The sequence below is a fragment of the Danio rerio genome, chromosome 13 (genome assembly GCF_052040795.2).
Source record: "Danio rerio strain M-AB ecotype USA chromosome 13, GRCz13ab, whole genome shotgun sequence".
NCBI lineage: Eukaryota > Metazoa > Chordata > Actinopteri > Cypriniformes > Danionidae > Danio > Danio rerio.
In genome coordinates this window covers 1,969,294-1,986,508 of record NC_141033.1, presented here as the reverse complement: position 1 = coordinate 1,986,508, position 17,215 = coordinate 1,969,294, and the positions used below count along the sequence as shown (strand labels likewise).

Here is a 17,215-nt window from a genome sequence, read left to right as displayed (position 1 = left end):
CAGCACATAATATTAGACTAGATATTCTTCAAGACACTAGTATTCAGCTTAAAGTGACATTTAAAGGCTTCACTAGGGTAATTAGGGTAAAGTTAGGGTAATTAGGCAAGTCATTGTATAACAGTGGTTTGTTCTGGAAACAATCCAAAACTAACACTGCTCAAAGGGGCGAATAAAATTGACTTTAAAATGGGTCTAAAAAATTTTATTCTAGCCAAAATAAAACAAATAAGACTTTCTCCAGAAGAAAAAATATTATAGGAAATACTGTGAAAAAATTCCTAAATCTGTTCAACATCATTTGGGAAATATTTGAAAAAGAAAATACACAAGAGGGGGAATGATTGTGACTTTAACTGTATATATTTATTCATACTGTATGTAAATCCTCCAAAGCAATTGACTATGATTTCTGCCCATTAATGCAATACAGCCACCCTCATGTATAATTTCTCTGATATTTTTACCCATGTGTGACCACATTGCATCAGTCTAGAAACACAAACGCGCGTTTCACCTTGGTGTGTCTCAGAGGTTACCAATGCACTGAATGATTATTCGTCTCCCCATGGGATTGTGGGAAGGTCCTCTGCATTATCCGGACATCTCCAGGGTTTTTCACATTCCTGCATGTGCGCTGATAGACTCCAGCAGTATTCCATCAATGCCATTGCCAAAATAACATGTCAAAATATTATCAATTATTTTACCATCTCCAAAAATGTTTTGCAGTAACAATGAAAAATATATTCATTGTATTGACATTTTTAAAGGTAAGTGGCTGCAAAAAAATATATGGGCTTTATAATTTAAACTAATGAAGTTGAACTTTACTAAATTTAATTTGTTTGTTTAAATTCAGCACATATCAACTGTTTTACCATTTTTAGATCCATTTAGCTGACCTTTGAGCACTATTAGCTTAGCTTAGCATAGATCATTGATCTAGATTAGACCGTTAGCATCTTGAAAACACTTTTTCTATTTTCAAAGGTAGGTGGCTACACTGTTAACCTCTTATTAAAAAAATATGATTATATAAACTGGATTTAAACAAACAATCTAAATTTAGCAATGTTCAACTTTAGCAATGTAAACTGCTTGCAACCACATACCTTTTAAATAAGAAAAAATATTGAAAATCGTTGGTCATTTTTATTCAAGATGTTAACGGTCTAATATGATTCAATGATTTATGCTATGCTAAGCTAAAAGTGCTCTAGCTAGATCCAAAGCTCAGCTGAATGGATCCCAAAAAATATAAAAACCAAACCTCCTTAAGTCTAGTAGAGCTTTAAAATAAGCATATTTACGAAAAAAAAAAAAGAAAAGTGGAGTGTTCCTTTAAAAAGCGATGTACACCGACAAAAACGATTAATTGGATTTACTACAAGTGATTGCAAATAACTGAAATGGGCTGAATTTAAACAAACAAATACGGTTGAACATACTAGTTTAAATATAGCGCATATAAATTAATCTTTTGGCACAAGACGCTAACGGTCTAATCCGATTCAATTATCTATGCTAAGCTAAGCTAAAATCCCGCCAGATCCAAAGGTCGACTGAATGGATGCAAAAATGCTAAAATATATATATGGGCTAGATTGAGTAATGTTCAACTTCATTTGTTTGTTTAAATGCCCATATAAATTGCTTGCAAGCACTTACCTTGAAAAGATTTAGTAAATCCAACAAAATTTAGTTTTTTTGTCAGTGTATATCGCTTTTTAAATAACACTCCACCTTTTTGTACTGTAAATATGCTCATTATAAAGCTCCACTCTAGTCAGGGGCTTTAGTTTTATCACTTTTGGATCCATTCAGCTGACCTTTGGGTCTGGCTGGAGCACTTTTAGCTTAGCTTAGCATACATCATTGAATCGGATTAGACCGTTAGCATCTTGAGTAAAATTTGACCAAAGGTTTTCAATATTTTGGTTGCAAACAATTAATATGGACTGAATTAAAACAAACATTAAATTTAGTAACATTCAACTTAATTTTTTTTAAATCAACCCATATCAATTGTTTGCAACTACTCACCTTTAAAACAATTTGTAAATCCAAGAAATCGTTTTTTTTTTCAGTGTATTAAAATAATTTTGGGAGCACAGTCAAATTCTGTCTGTAAGACTCAAAAGAGCTACACATACCAAAAGAGTAAAGTTTTCCAGTCTAAAATGCAATTTGTATTCACAGCATGCGCTTCATCGAGGTGGTGGAGAGCCAATTTAGGACCCGGTACCAATTAGGTAAATTCCATTCCTATGCTCAGCTTTAATAGTATTGCTCCTTTCACTACATCTCTCCTGAAAAGTGAGCCTTCACAGAAAACAGCACACAAACCAATTCTCACTATTGAGTTTCTTAATAGCATGGACACACTATTAAGATATATATATATATATGTATATGTATGTATATATATATATATATATATATATAGATATAGATATATATATATATATATATATATATATATATATATATATATATATATATATATATATATATATATATATATATATATATATATATATATATATAATATGCACTAAAAAAATAAGGCAGGGAGATATTTTTACACAGTGTACAAATAAATTGGTGAGTTTATTCAATTTAAATTACACTCTCCGGCCACTTTATTAGGTACACTGGGTTTACTAGTACCAGGTTGAACCTCCTTTTGCCTTCGGAATAACCTTGGTCCTTTGTGGAATAGATTCAACAAGGTACTGGAAATATTACTCAGAGATTTTGCTCCATATTGATATGATAGCATCACACAGTTGCTGCAGATTTGTCATTCCACCACATCCCAAAGCTGCTCTATTGGATTGAGCTCTGGTGACTGTGGAGGCCATTTGAGTACAGTGAACTCATTGTCATGTTTAAGAAACCAGTCTGAGATGATTCATGCTTTATGACATGGCATGTTATTCTGCTGGAAGTAGCCATCAGAAGATGGAGACACTGTGCTTATAAAAGGGATGGACATGGTCAGCAACAATACTCAGGTAGTCGGTTGTTAACACAATGCTCAATTGGTACTAATGAACCCAAAGTGTGCGAAGAAAATCTCCCCCCACACCATTACACCACCACCACCAGCCTGAAACGCTGATACAAGGCAGGATGGATCCATGCTTTAATGTTGTTGACGCCAAATTCTGAGCCGAGCATCCGAATGTGTCAGCAGAAATGGAGACTCATCAGAGCAGTCAACGTTTCTTCTATTGTCCAGTTTTGGTGAGTCTGTGTGAATTGTAGCCTCAGTTTCCTGTTCTTAGCTGACAGGAGCGGCCGCCTCAAGGTTGGACGTGTTGTGTGTTCAGAGATGCTCTTCTGCAGAGCTCGGTTGTAACGAGTGCTTATTTGAGTTGCTGTTGCCTTTCTATCAGCTGGAACCAGTCTGGCCATTCTCCTCTGACTTCTAGCATCAACAAGGCATTTGCGCCCACAGGATATTCCCTCTTTGTCAGACCATTCTCTGTAAACCCTAGAGATGGTTGTGTGTGAAAATCCCAGTAGATCAGCAGTTTCTGAAATACTCAGACCAGCCCGTCTGGCACCAACAACCATGCCACGTTCAAAGTCACCTAAATCCCCTTTCTTTTCCATTTTTATGCTTGCTTTGAACAGCAGCATATCCTCTTGAGCATGTCTACATACCTAACTTGTTGATTGGTTAGATATTTGTGTTAACAAGTAGTTGGACAGGTGTTCCTAATAAAGTGGCCGGTGAGTATATATATATATATAAAGTGTAATTGAGAAGTGTTCATTTGATTTGTCCGCCATCATTCACGTTATTTACAGCTAAATTATCAAACAGAATGTATGGCTATTGATCATATTGATTAATCCTGTAATGTAATTCAGATGTGTCTCTTGAAAATGAGATATTGAATGATGGATGATCATCCCGCTTTGGCGTCCGCATCAAATAAAACGCAGAAAAGCGACTTCATATTCATAGAAGGCATATTAAATGTAAGTCAAATGTCAACGTTTCAAATAAGCTTTGTGAAAATTAAATGCTGAAATGTGGATGAAATTATCATGCTTTGTCAGAGATATAATCTATACTATACGAAAATTAAATGACCTGTAGTTATTAAAATATGTAGAAGAATAGGTAAGCACATTGCTATGTTTTCAATGACTGATTCCTAATTATTTTAAGACCTACTTGGCAACAACTGTGTAAAAGCTGGGTTTGAAGGATAGTGGGAGTTTATACATATTTCAAATGACAATTAATGAGTGTCTTGGGGGACTTCAGTGTCATTAAGGACTCCTGTTGTATGCTTGTTTAATAATTTCTTCAATTAGCTTTGCATTTAAAATGAATTAATATGTGTCATGATGTGCCTTTTTTATTCACAGTTAAATGCAATAATATTTTAAATCATTTTAAGTTTACAGGCGACATGGTGATGGATAATTTGGCGGTTCATTCCGCTGTAGCGACACTTGATTAATAAAGGGACTACGCCGAAAATGAATGAATGAATTTTAAGTTTCTCACATTATAATATTGTAAATGTATGAATATGCATGCGTGTATATTTACAAGTATACATAGTTAAACATCTTTAAGTGGAAGAATTTTATTGTATAGGATGAAAGTAAAGTATATAGAGCAAAATGGATGTAATATTTCCTTCTATTAAAAAAATATATATACCAATTGTGGTGTGCACAACAAATACAATTCACAAAAAGTGATTTATTATTCATAGAAAGCACATTAAATGTAAGTAAAATGCCAATTTTAATGTTTCAAATAACATTTGTGTAAATAAAGTAATGGATGAAATAATTGTCAGTGCAACACGGCAAGAACTATTTATTATTTAGAATTTAACCTTGTTCCTGGTACAAATATCAGGAATAAAATTAGAAATTAAGTGTGTTTTTCCTTAAAGCAAGCAAAATAATCTGACACTAAATTTGTTTTTGGGCTAAAATACTATATGATCATTGTACTTACCCCATTGGGAGATTATTTTGCTTGTTTTAAGGAAAAACTCACTTAATTGTGAGTCATTATTTCTGAAAACAAATTATTTTCACGTGTCTCAAAAATATTTAATGATTTACGTATATTTTGACTAGAAAGGAGACAAAAACTCTACGTAAGGCATTTATTTATTTGATGTTTATTTATTTATTTGTTTGTTTGTTTGTTTGTATATTTATTTATTCAGTTGTTCATTTTCTTTTCGGCTTAGTCCCTTTATTAATTTGGGGTCGCCACAGCGGAATGAACCGTCAACTTATCCAGCACGTTTTTAAGCAGCGGATGCCCTTCCAGCCCCAAGCCATCTCTGGGAGACATCCACACACACACACACACACACACGCACGCACGCACGCACACACACACTATGGAAAATTTAGCCTACCCAATTCACCTGTACAGCAAGTCTTTGGACTGTGGGGAAACCGGAACACCCAAAGGAAACCCATGCGAACGCAGGGAGAACATGCAAACTCCACACAGAAATTCCAACTGAGCCGAGATTTAAACCAGCGACCCAGCAACCTTATTGCTGTGAGGCAACAGCTACTGTGTCACCCTTTATTTATTTATTTATTTATTTATTTATTTATTTATTTATTTATTTATTTATTTATTTATTTATTTATTTATTTATTTATTTATTTATTTATTTATTTATGTGTTTGTTTGTTTATTTGTTTATTATTTTGCAGTGAACGGATATAGGCTACAACATCATGTGAAAATGAAATTACACATTTATTCTGACCTGAAGTTATTAAAATAAATAAAAGTAAATGATTAAGTGGTCATACATATTTATATTTTTGGTAACAAATCAGTAAAACCGTTTTAAATATGTTAGATAAACAGATAATGAGTGCTTTGGAATCAAACAGTAAAATTGGTCTCGCATATGTCTATGTCCGACAAGATTTGTATAAAGTGTACATCTTGACAAATAACTAAAGCACAGAGGATCATTAGTGATATAAACAAAACTGTAATGTATTATTGAACAACAGACTGAGCAATGCACTGAAATATGATGAATAGTTCACAAACATCAGTCTAACTTACAATTTAGTGTACAATTCAAGCTATTACTAAACCATAAACTAAGACTTATAGCTCAATAAACTATTAATTAGCTTCTTATTAATAGTTAGTAAGGTAATAGTTGGATTTAGGTGTTAGAATATTAGAATAAGAGTCTTATAAGTGCTAACAAATATCTTAATAACAAGCAGGTAATAACCCAGTATAAATAGTCTGAATTGTTACTTAAACTATAGTGTTACCGAATTTTGATTGTATAACATTTGTAGCCTGTTTTCACAGTGCCCTATTGGATTTCTAAAAATAGGGTATACCTCACTGATAATATGATTATTTGACTGTGTATGTGCATCATCTATTATTTATTAAATAAACATGAGTATGCAAACATGAGAGATAAAGAAGCATAGTGAGCTCTTGAGGGACTCTACAGGTTTATATTATGACTTCAAAAACGCTTCTCAGTCTTGCAAACTATAATTGGCTGTAGATGGAGAGGGTTCACGGTGCATCACGAAGCATCTCTCTCTCTCTCTCTCTCTCTCTATTCATACATAGGTTGGACAATAATAATAATTCATTAGTATGGTGTAGGGCCTCCTTTTGCCTCCAATACAGCATCAATTTGTCTTGAGAATGACAGATAAAAGTACTGCACAGCAGCCAGGGGGATTTTCAGCCATTCATAGTGGCCATGCTGGTGGAGGAAAACCTTTCCTGTATCGCTCCACCAAAAAAAAACCCAAAAGTGCTCAATAATATTTAGGTATGGTCACTGAGCAGGCCATGACACATGTTCAACTTCAATTTCATGCTCATCAAACATACCCAAATAAAAAAAAAAATACTAATTTAATTCTGAAAATGATAATGAATGTAATACTTTTGTTGCTAATACTCCTAATAATAAAAAATATAAATATAACTATTAATATAAATATACATAAAATATTATACAATACAATACACAGCTGTACCTTCATTCAGATGGTTTGTAATAGACACTATCTCACTCTTTCTGTTTAATTCAATTAAATTTAAACTTGCTTTATATATAAAACCATTATTAAAAATGATAAACTGTATATTTAACAGTTAGGTTAGTATTTTTTTATTTATTTATTTATTTTTTTGATAACTGAACATAATATGTTTAATTTAGAATTCAGTGTGTGCGTGCGCGCGTGTTTGTGAGTTGTGCGCGCTCTCTCTCTCACCTCTCTCTCTCTCTCTCTCCCAGTCTGTCAGTCAGTCAGCAGTCTCTCAGTATCGGAGATCCGCGATGCTGGATCGGGCTTTCGGCGCAAACATGTCCGGGATCTCCGTCCAGCGCGCCTGCAACTCCTGCTTCACCTCAGCCCAGCACCTCAACTCCTCCGCGGACACAATCTCGCATTCCCACGCGGAAAACGAAGACGACGAGCTCCTCAAGTACATCTGGAGGGAATACCTGCATCCCAAACAATACGAATGGGTGCTCATAGCTGGATATATACTGGTTTTCCTCGTGTCTCTGGTCGGAAACACACTGGGTAAGTTTTGACGCGCGCGCGTAACTCACAAAACCATCTCATCAGCGCGTTCACGTGTTTAATGAAGGATCTACAGGTTTCCCCATCACATCTGACATCCTGTTAATTGCATGGAATCTAAATAAGTATGCTTATAAACCTGCAACATTGATAACTTAAAAATAGCCTAATGTTTTTGGCATATATCAGCCCAAATACATAATATTTTACAACATATCTCTTATTTCCAATGCACAAAATGCTCCTATTAATGGAAAAAGTGCTATATGGATTATTAAAATCACTCTAAGAAACAAATCCGTTAATTAAAATAACAGTTTACTTGAAGGTATTTTGGGGGAATCGTGTAAATGACATTTTAACATTATATATAGGCTTAAATCAGGCATCGCGGATTTTAAATTCATTATCAGCAATGATAGGCTCTATATTTTCAGAGCAGTGAATCTGATTGTCTTTAGGGTTACTATGAATTTTGAAGTCACGATGTATTTACCTGTTTTTAATGCCTGTTCATTTCAATGACAATTTCATATCGTCTACACACATATGCAGGCGCACAAATGCATCTGCAACCTTAACAAAATCGTCAAGCCTCCGGGTTTCTTCTTTGATATTTAATCCTATTCTCTCTCTCTCTCTCTCTCTCTTTCTCTTTGAAGTGTTTTCTTGTAAATCAAATCAAGTGCTGAGTTGCTGTTTTACAACCCAATTGTGATGGATGTATACAATTCTGAATATGAAATACATTTCAATATAATGTTATGCTTCAGGGGCACAGAATCCCTTTTCTTTTGACACGGGAGTTTATTTAGCTGATATACAACATGCACATTTGTGTATATTAACCATGGATCCTTTAAATATTGGGTTGCTTGACTTGAAATTATTTTTTGTAAAAATTCTCTTTAAAGCTGCTGTTTTTTATGTGTTTGTTTTTCAATAAAATAGAAGTGCAATATACACTCACCGGCCACTTTATTAGGTACACCTTAGGTACCCCTATTTGCCCTCAGAACTGCTTTAATCCCTTATGACATGTGTTCAACAAGGTACTGGAAATAATCCTCAGAGATTTTGCTCCATATTGACATGATAGCATCACACAGTTGCTGCAGTTTTGTCAGCTGCACATCCATGATGTTAATCTCCCGTTCCACCACATCCCAAAGGTGCTCTATTGGATTGAGCTCTGGTGAGCTTGGAGGCCATTGTCATTGTGGAACTCATTGTCATGTTCAAGAAACCAGTCTGAGATGATTGAGCTTTATGACATGCTGCGTTATGCTGCTGGAAGTAGCCATCAGAAGATGGAGACACTGTGCTCATAAAGGGATGGACATGGTCAGCAACAATACTCAGGTAGGCTGTGGCGTTGACACGATGCTCTGGTACTAATGGGCCCAAAGTATGGCAAGAAAATCCATGCTTTCATGTTGTTGATGCCAAATCCTGAGCCGAGCATCTGAATGTGTCAGCAGAAATGGAGACTCATCAGAGCAGCAACGTTTCTCCAATCTTCTATTGTCCAGTTTTGGTGAGTCTGTGTGAATTGTAGTCTCAGTTTCCTGTTCTTAGCTGACAGGAGCGGCACCCGGTGTGCTCTTCTGCTGCTGTAGCCCATCCGCCTCAAGGTTGGACGTGTTGTGTGTTCAGAGATGATCTTCTGCAGAGCTCGGTTGTAACGAGTGCTTATTTGAGTTGCTGTTGCCTTTCTATCAGCTGGAACCAGTCTGGCCATTCTCCTCTCACCTCTGGCATCAACAAGGCATTTGCGCCCACAGAACTGCCGCTCACTGGATATTTCCTCTTTTTCAGACCATTCTCTATAAACCCTAGAGATGGTTGTGCATAAAAATCCCAGTAGATCAGCAGTTTCTGAAATACTCAGATCAGCCCATTTGGCAGCAACAATCATGGTATGTTCTAAGTCACCTAAATCCCGTTTCTTCCTCATTCTAATGCTCGGTTTGAACTGCAGCAGGTCGTCTTGACTATGCCTAAACGCAGTGAGTTGCTGCCATGAGATTGGCTGATTAGAAATTTGTGTTACCGAGCAGTTGGACAGGTGTACCTAATAAAGTGGCCAGTGAGTGTATTTCACCATTAAGCTTTCCAGTGTCATCCAGTTTCACAGAGATTATGGAAGGCTTTAAAGCAATATGTGGCATAAAAATTAAAATGCGTTATTCTTTTTTTACTGATCCTCATCAATTTCCCAGTGTTGGGTTGCAGCTAGAAGGGCATCCGCTGCGTAAAACATATGCTGGATAAGTTAACGGTTCAATCCGCTGCGGCGACCCCAGATTAATAAAGAGACTAAGCTGAAAAGAAAATGAAGAAATTAATGATCCTCATTAACAGTGAATATCTTTCAACAGTAGTTTTAATAACTTAAGTGTTTTGTCTTTGCCATGACAGACTCTAGTATTTATTTAGCTTAAAGTGCAATTTCAAGGCTTTAGTTAATTAGGTTGAATAGGCAAGCTAATTAGACAAGTCATTGACCAACTGTGCTTTGTTCTGTAGACAAATCGAAAAATGTAATCTTAGGGGGGCTAATTGCATTGAATATTGAATAATATTGACCTTAAAATGAACCATTTTTTAAATTAGTTTTTATATTTAAGTTGTGTAGGCTATACAAAGAGGGAAAAATATAAAATAATCAGTAATTGTTTCTCTTCACCAGAGCTGTCTCTCAAAAAATGGTACCTTCTGCAGGTTTTATTTTTCCTGTTTAGACAGGCGAGTGTTATTGTGATGCAAGACTTTTACAGAAATTGTCAGGATAGTTGCAACTTAGATAATGTCTTTATCTCAAATCTGTGTTTATTTCTCACAATTCTGGCATTTCTAATCTATCTATCTATCTATCTATCTATCTATCTATCTATCTATCTATCTATCTATCTATCTATCTATCTATCTATCTATCTATCTATCTATCTATCTATCTATCTATCTATCTATCTATCTATCTATCTATCTATCTATCTATCTATCATCTATCCATCCATCCATCCATCCATCCATCCATCCATCCATCCATCCATCCATCCATCCATCAACATCACTTGAGTAGCAGTGCAATATGGCTGTATATCAGTGCCTTAGCGTCCCACCAGTGCTGATATACAGCCATATCGCACTGCTGCGAGTGTAATATTGCATTTATACAACAGTTCAACGCCACAATCCTGTATATAAATATGAAAATCAAACACGGAGAGTCTAAAAAACCCTTTTTATTAGGAACTACTTTCTTCCGCCATTCATTCACATCTGCAGCTGACGTCAGAACAGCAGAAGCCGTTACTAATTCACCAACGTCACTTTAGAGCTAGTGTTTGAATGACACTCTATAGCGTAATGTCTAAAGTGATGATAAAACAGCCGATTTTGCTCACACTTTAAGATTATAAGACTGAACGTGACATGAAATGCCATCCATCTACAGAGATATCTTCTTACAGTGTTACAGTCTACAGTATTTCTCAATTGCAATCGGGATTTTACAATAATTGACCCCGAAAATAGCAACGAATCCACTAACGTTACCAGACTGCTATTGTGTTTGCGATAAGGAAAAACGCTAAACACGTGCAGACTTTGCCTATTTCAATCTGCCAACACAACACACAGTCCGGATAAGCGAGCAAATGGGTATAAATACAGCACTACAACATACAAGAGAGAGAGGTATCGACTTACAATAAAATATATTAAATAAATTAAAGTAGGCGAAGCAGTGGTGCAGTAGGTAGTGCTGTCGCCTCACAGCAAGAAGGTCGCTGGTTCGAATCTCGGCTCAGTTGGTGTTTCTGTATGGAGTTTGCAAGTTCTCCCTGCCTTCGCGTGGGTTTCCTCCTTGTGCTCCGGTTTCCCCCCACAGTCCAAAGACATGCGGTACAGGTGAATTGGGTAGGCTAAATTGTCAATAGTGTATGAGTGTGTGTGTGGATGTTTCCCAGAGATGCGTTGCGGCTGGAAGGGCATCCGCTGCGTAAAAACTTGCTGGATAAGTTGGCGGTTCATTCCGCTGTGGCGACCCCTAATTAATAAAGGGACTAAGCTGACAAGAAAATGAATGAATAAATGAAAGTAGCGTAAAGGTTTTTGTTGTGATCTCTTTTTGTCATTATTTTTTTTTACAGTGTAAGTAAATCCATTGTAACTTGGAAATGTTAAGTTGACTTGATTTGTTTAATTATGCAACTTTTACTCGCTTTAAAAAAAAAAATAAAGTCAACTAATCGCTTTTTAGAGTGTAGTTTCACGAGTCTCGCCAAATAAAACATGAAGAGAAAAGTGCAAATTGTCCTGATAAGCATGAAAAGTGTGATGCATATACCAGATATTATTCATTAGGGGAGCTTATCAAGACACGCTCATGCACAGCAATCATGCAGGACTGAGTCACAATACAAACCATCAATAATGAAAGCAGATGAGGAAAAACTTCAGCTCTCCAATTGACAGGAAACAACCCAGCTGTCGCATATATATATATATATATATATATATATATATATATATATATATATATATATATATATATATAAATGGTGTTTGATGTTGTGTTTTTAGGAATGTGTGCCATATGCATCAGAAGTTCATCCGTAAAAATCTGTCGGCAGTGCTTGGCCTAACAGATGCATAACCAAGAACACAAGACATTCACAACATTAAAAACTGGACTTTTAGATGACTCAGAAAGCGTTCACTCGTAACACATCTCATAACCTAATGCACACTTCACCAAAACATACTTAGAACATTTTGTTTTTCTTAGCCGTACTTCCTCTAAGTCACATAATAGCTTATTTAAGATGTTATCCGCTGAAAATCTTCCCTTCTAATGCAGCTTTTAGGTTAAGCCGCCGTTAGAGACGTTGCATTAAGTTTGACGTCCATCACATAGGAACATTGGGAACCAGAAAGACACAATTGGGGCCAGAAAATAAACACATTTCCATGCATATCAGACTGTGGTGATGCTATTTCCATAGTGCTGATTACGTTTGGTAACAAATGCAGGCTCACACATTCACTACAGCATTCCATACGTATCTTCAGAGAATAAAAACAAGCATTACTGTTTATTACCAAGAACTAAACTCAGGAATTAGACACTGAGTAACTAAATAAGCAATGTATTTAATGGAGAATGCAATAAAATAGTACTTTATTTGAATGCACTATTAATGTTTTTTAAAAGTTCAAAATTGGCTGATACAGTGGGGGAAATAAGTATTCAACACAGCACCATTTTTCTCAGAAAACATATTTCTGAAGGTGCTGTTGACTTGAAATTTTCACCAGATGTTGGTAACAACCAAAGAAACCCATACAGGCAAAGAAAACAAATCTAATTAGAGTACAAATAAAGTTATGTGTGATCAAATAAAATGACGCAGGAAAACGTATTGAACACATGAAGAAAGGAAGGTGTAGAAAGACATGGAAAGCCCAGACAGCAGCTGAAATCTCTCAGTAGTTTTTCAGTAACCCTCTGCCCTTCCTCAGTGTAAGGGCAGAGCCGAATATATATATATATATATATATATATATATATATATATATATATATATATATATATATATATATATATATATATATATATATTCGGCTCTGCCCTTAAACTGAGAAAGGATGTTTGTGTGTGTGTACAGTTGAAGACAGAATTATTAGCCCTTCCAGTTTATTTTTTACCCAATTTCTGTTTAACGGAGAGCAGATTTTTTCAGCACATTTCTAATCATAATAATTTTAATAACTCATTTCTAATAACTGATTTACTTTATCTTTGCCTTGATGACAGTAAATAATATTTTATTATACATTTTTCAAGACACTTCTATACAGCTTAAAGTGTCATTGTGTAACAATGGTTTGTTCTGTAGACTATCGGAAAAAATATAGCTTAAAGGGGCTAATAATTTTGATCTTGAACTGTTTTTTTAAAATGAACAACTGCTTTTATTCTAGTCGAAATAAAACAGAAAGTCTTCTGGACTTTCTCCAGAAGAAAAAACATTATCAGACATACTGGGAAAATTTTCTAAATCTGTTAAACATAATTAGGGAAATAAAATAATTAAAAAAGAAAAAATCAAAGGGGCTTATAATTTTGACTTCAACTTTACATGTCAGAATCTCATACCGGCCCATGCCTAATATATATATATATACAGTTGAAGTCAGAATTATTAGCCCCCCTGAATTATTAGCACCTCTGTTTATTTTTTTCCCGAATTTCTGTTCTGTTCTGGGAAGATTGTTTCAGCACATTTCTAAGCATAATAGTTTTAATAAATCATTTCTAATAACTGATTTATTTTATCTTTTCCATGATGACAGTAAATAATATTTTACTAGATATTTTTCAAGACACTTCTATACAGCTTAAAGTGACATTAAAAGGCTTCACTAGGTTAATAAGGTGAACTAGGCAGGTTAGGGTAATTAGTCAAGTTATTGTATAACGATGGTTTGTTCTGTAGATTATCGAAAAAAAAAATTTGCTTAAAGGGGCTAATAATTTTGTCCCAAAAATGTTTTTTTAAAAACGTAATAACTGCTTTTATTCTAGCCGAAATAAAACAAATAAGACTTTCTCCAGAAGAAAAAATATTATCAGACATACTGTGAAAATTTCCTTGCTAAAAATCATTTGGGAAATATTTAAAAAAGAAAATCAAAATAAAAAGGGGGCTAATAATTCTGAATTCAAACTGTATATATATATATATGTAAGTCTTTAAATGTCACTTGAAAAATATCTAGTATCTTAAAAAATACATTGTAAAATATTATTAACTGTCATCATGACAGCGATAAAATAAATCAGTTATTAGAAATTTGTTAAAACTATGCTGATAAAATATTTCTGTTAATAATAATAAGATTAAGAGTTATATATATATATATATATATATATATATATATATATATATATATATATATATATATATAATTATTATTTTTATCATTAACAGAAAGAAGATTTTATCAACACATTTCTATAGTTTAAAAAAAAAAAAATTTCTTAGCTACCTCACAACCTCTCCAATGCGGCGCCTCGCGATATTATCAAACAAGTCATATGGATCATATTTATTAACATTTGACAGTAACGGAGGAACGCCGTCATATGTAGCGAAGTAAGAGTACTGATTTTTCTCTAATAATTTACTTGAGTAAGAGTAAAAGTACAAATATATTAAATGTACTCAAAAAGTTCTTGTTATCCAATAATTTTACTCAAGTAAATGTAACAAAGTAAATGTAACTCGTTACTACTCACCTCTGGTTATATCGGTTTAGTCGTTTGGGCTGCAGTGACACGCAGTCAAATACTTTGACAAATAGATCAGCCACTTTTGACGCTCATAAACCATAAAGTCCTGGTGCTGCAGGAATTAGGAGGGGTTTGCGCCTTTAATAATCTACGACAGCTTGCGTTCATTGAACAGTAAGAATGATTAATAAAAACCTATGAAACAGTCCCGTAAAAGTCACGTCTCGTTTTGGGCTCAGGCGCGCTTTTGACTTACACTACAAGCGTACCGCAAGTGAACCACATATATAATATTTAAATAAATAATAAGTAAACGAACATATAATATTTCTTAAGCTTTAGAGGAGTCAAACAGTGTACATGATGCACCTTTCAGCAGTCCACTCTTTTGTCACCAAAACTGTGACGTGTGAGAATGAATGAAGACACAGCTGTTAAATGGGCTTGCAGGCCAGAGCAGAAGACGAGGTGATGTAATGACCTCAAGCCCCCGGCAATATTAGTTTTGGCACATTTCTCTGCCTGGCCCACAAAGTTCTTCATTCTCCAGGGATGTTCCTGTCGGTCAGTGAATCCCAGCTTATGAAGGTGTTATGGACAACACTCTACAGGCAACACCCACTGGAGAAATGATCATCTTGAGGCCTGATGCCAGTTCTACTAATAAAACCCTCTACTTCTCCCTCTCCTTACATGTCCTGGGGAAAATATCAGCGTTGGAGGGGGAGGGGAAAATGCCATGTAGCCCTTCAAATTGAGATTTTATTATCAGTACAATTGAAGCGCTATAAGAAATGTCCCTGAATACAGCAGCTACATGCAGCAACATGGCTGCAAAAACAAGCAAGGGGATCCACAAGCAATACAGGCTCATTGTGAAAATGTACCCCTGTATACATTTCTGGAGAGCGCAAATTATGTAGCCACACTGCAAAAAATGCTTTTCTTACTTAATTTTTTTGTCTTGTTTCTAGTCTAAATATCTAAAAAATTCCTAAATCAAGAAGAATTTTCTAGATAAGCAGAGTATATTGTCTTGTTTTGAGAAATAATATGCTAACATTAAGTGAGTTTTCCTTAAAACAAGCAATATGAGATTACCGTGAGATTGCGTTGGGTAAAACATATGCTGGATAAGTTGGTGGTTCATTCCGCTGTGGATTAAAGGGACTAAAGGCGAAGGAAAATGAATGAATGAAAATCATTGCACTTTCAAGTCATAAACGTCCATGTCCACTTTCAATAGAAGAATGAGGAAACATTTGGCCTTCCCTTTAGCTTTAGGGATTCCAGTTGGCACATGACAACGCTTTGATTTTGCAGCATCTATTATTTCACGTAGAGTGTTTTCAAAGCATTCTCGCAGTGGTAGTAGATCTGCTTCTATTTCTGTCTTTCCGCTGGTTTCATGACCACTCTGGCTCTGGATGTTTGATCAAACCCCCACAGCACGGCCATGCACTTCCTGAGGAAGAAAAAAGCCTGACACTTATCAAAGCCCTGCCACAGAACTCTCACCTGCTAGAGAAAGGCATAATTGCAGGATTGCGATGAGATGATATAAATGACCCTTGAGGAGAGGGAAGAGAATAAGATGTGAACCCGGCATGCAGAGGTCCAATCCTCTGTAGCATCATTTAGCTGAATGATTATTGTTAAAAAGTAGAATCAATCACAGAGCTGGACTTATACTTATGCTGATACTCCAGTTTCATATGGAAATCATACTGGGATTTATTCACAGCAATTACATTTGTTAATTAAAACTAGTGTGTTTCAATAAGTCTATCATTAGGTTAATATGTTATTTTAAAGGTTATTATGGTTATCAGAACAGAAGCTCGATATGTGGTTCACCTGCTTCTGAATCTGAAGGCTTTAATTGATTCATACATGTAATCATGCATCTAATCAGCTGAGCATTTGCATATGATCTTTGATTGGTCCAGTACTTGCTGAGGATCCTCCAAATCAACGAGCAGATTCTCATTGGTATTCATGCATGGTATATACGGTATAGCATGGTATTCATGTTCATATATATTAATAAATATTTTTTTAAAGAACTAGAAAAATTAATTAAGTAATTGCATGAAAATTTACATTTGCTTAAACTAAACTTATGAGGATTTCATTTTATTCTGTGTGAGTTCTATAAGATTATTGAAATTTTTAATAGGTAAATGGTCATTTCGAAAAGCATTTATTATTATTATTATTTATGTTAAATATGGATAATAAATAATAATAATAATAATAATAATAATAATAATATTAATATAGAGATAATATATAAAATATTGAAATATA

At 34.8% G+C, this 17,215-nt stretch overlaps 3 protein-coding genes across 11 annotated transcripts in view; 2 read left to right on the top strand and 1 right to left on the bottom strand.

Moving 5' to 3' along the window:
* Window positions 1-17,215, top strand: part of lrrc1 (leucine rich repeat containing 1) — a 593,918-nt gene that overhangs the window by 249,762 nt on the left and 326,941 nt on the right. The gene's annotated exons all lie outside the window — the stretch shown is intronic.
* The window catches only part of hmgcll1 (3-hydroxymethyl-3-methylglutaryl-CoA lyase like 1), a 238,908-nt gene that overhangs the window by 104,506 nt on the left and 117,187 nt on the right, over window positions 1-17,215 (bottom strand). For 4 of the 9 annotated variants that reach the window (XR_015505371.1, XR_015505375.1, XR_015505363.1 and 1 more), the window contains one exon: window positions 7,204-7,520. The exons of 4 other annotated variants lie outside the window; for them this stretch is intronic. The gene's annotated coding sequence lies outside the window, so the exon portion shown is untranslated. Of the gene's footprint in view, window positions 1-7,203; window positions 7,521-15,020; window positions 16,371-17,215 lie in introns of those variants that run through there. One more of the 9 variants, XR_015505376.1, reaches the window with a different exon arrangement.
* hcrtr2 (hypocretin (orexin) receptor 2) overlaps window positions 7,380-17,215 on the top strand; it is a 42,620-nt gene continuing 32,784 nt past the window's right edge. The window contains 1 exon segment of the mRNA NM_001079868.1: window positions 7,380-7,602. Coding sequence (NP_001073337.1) covers window positions 7,380-7,602 — 223 coding nt within the window.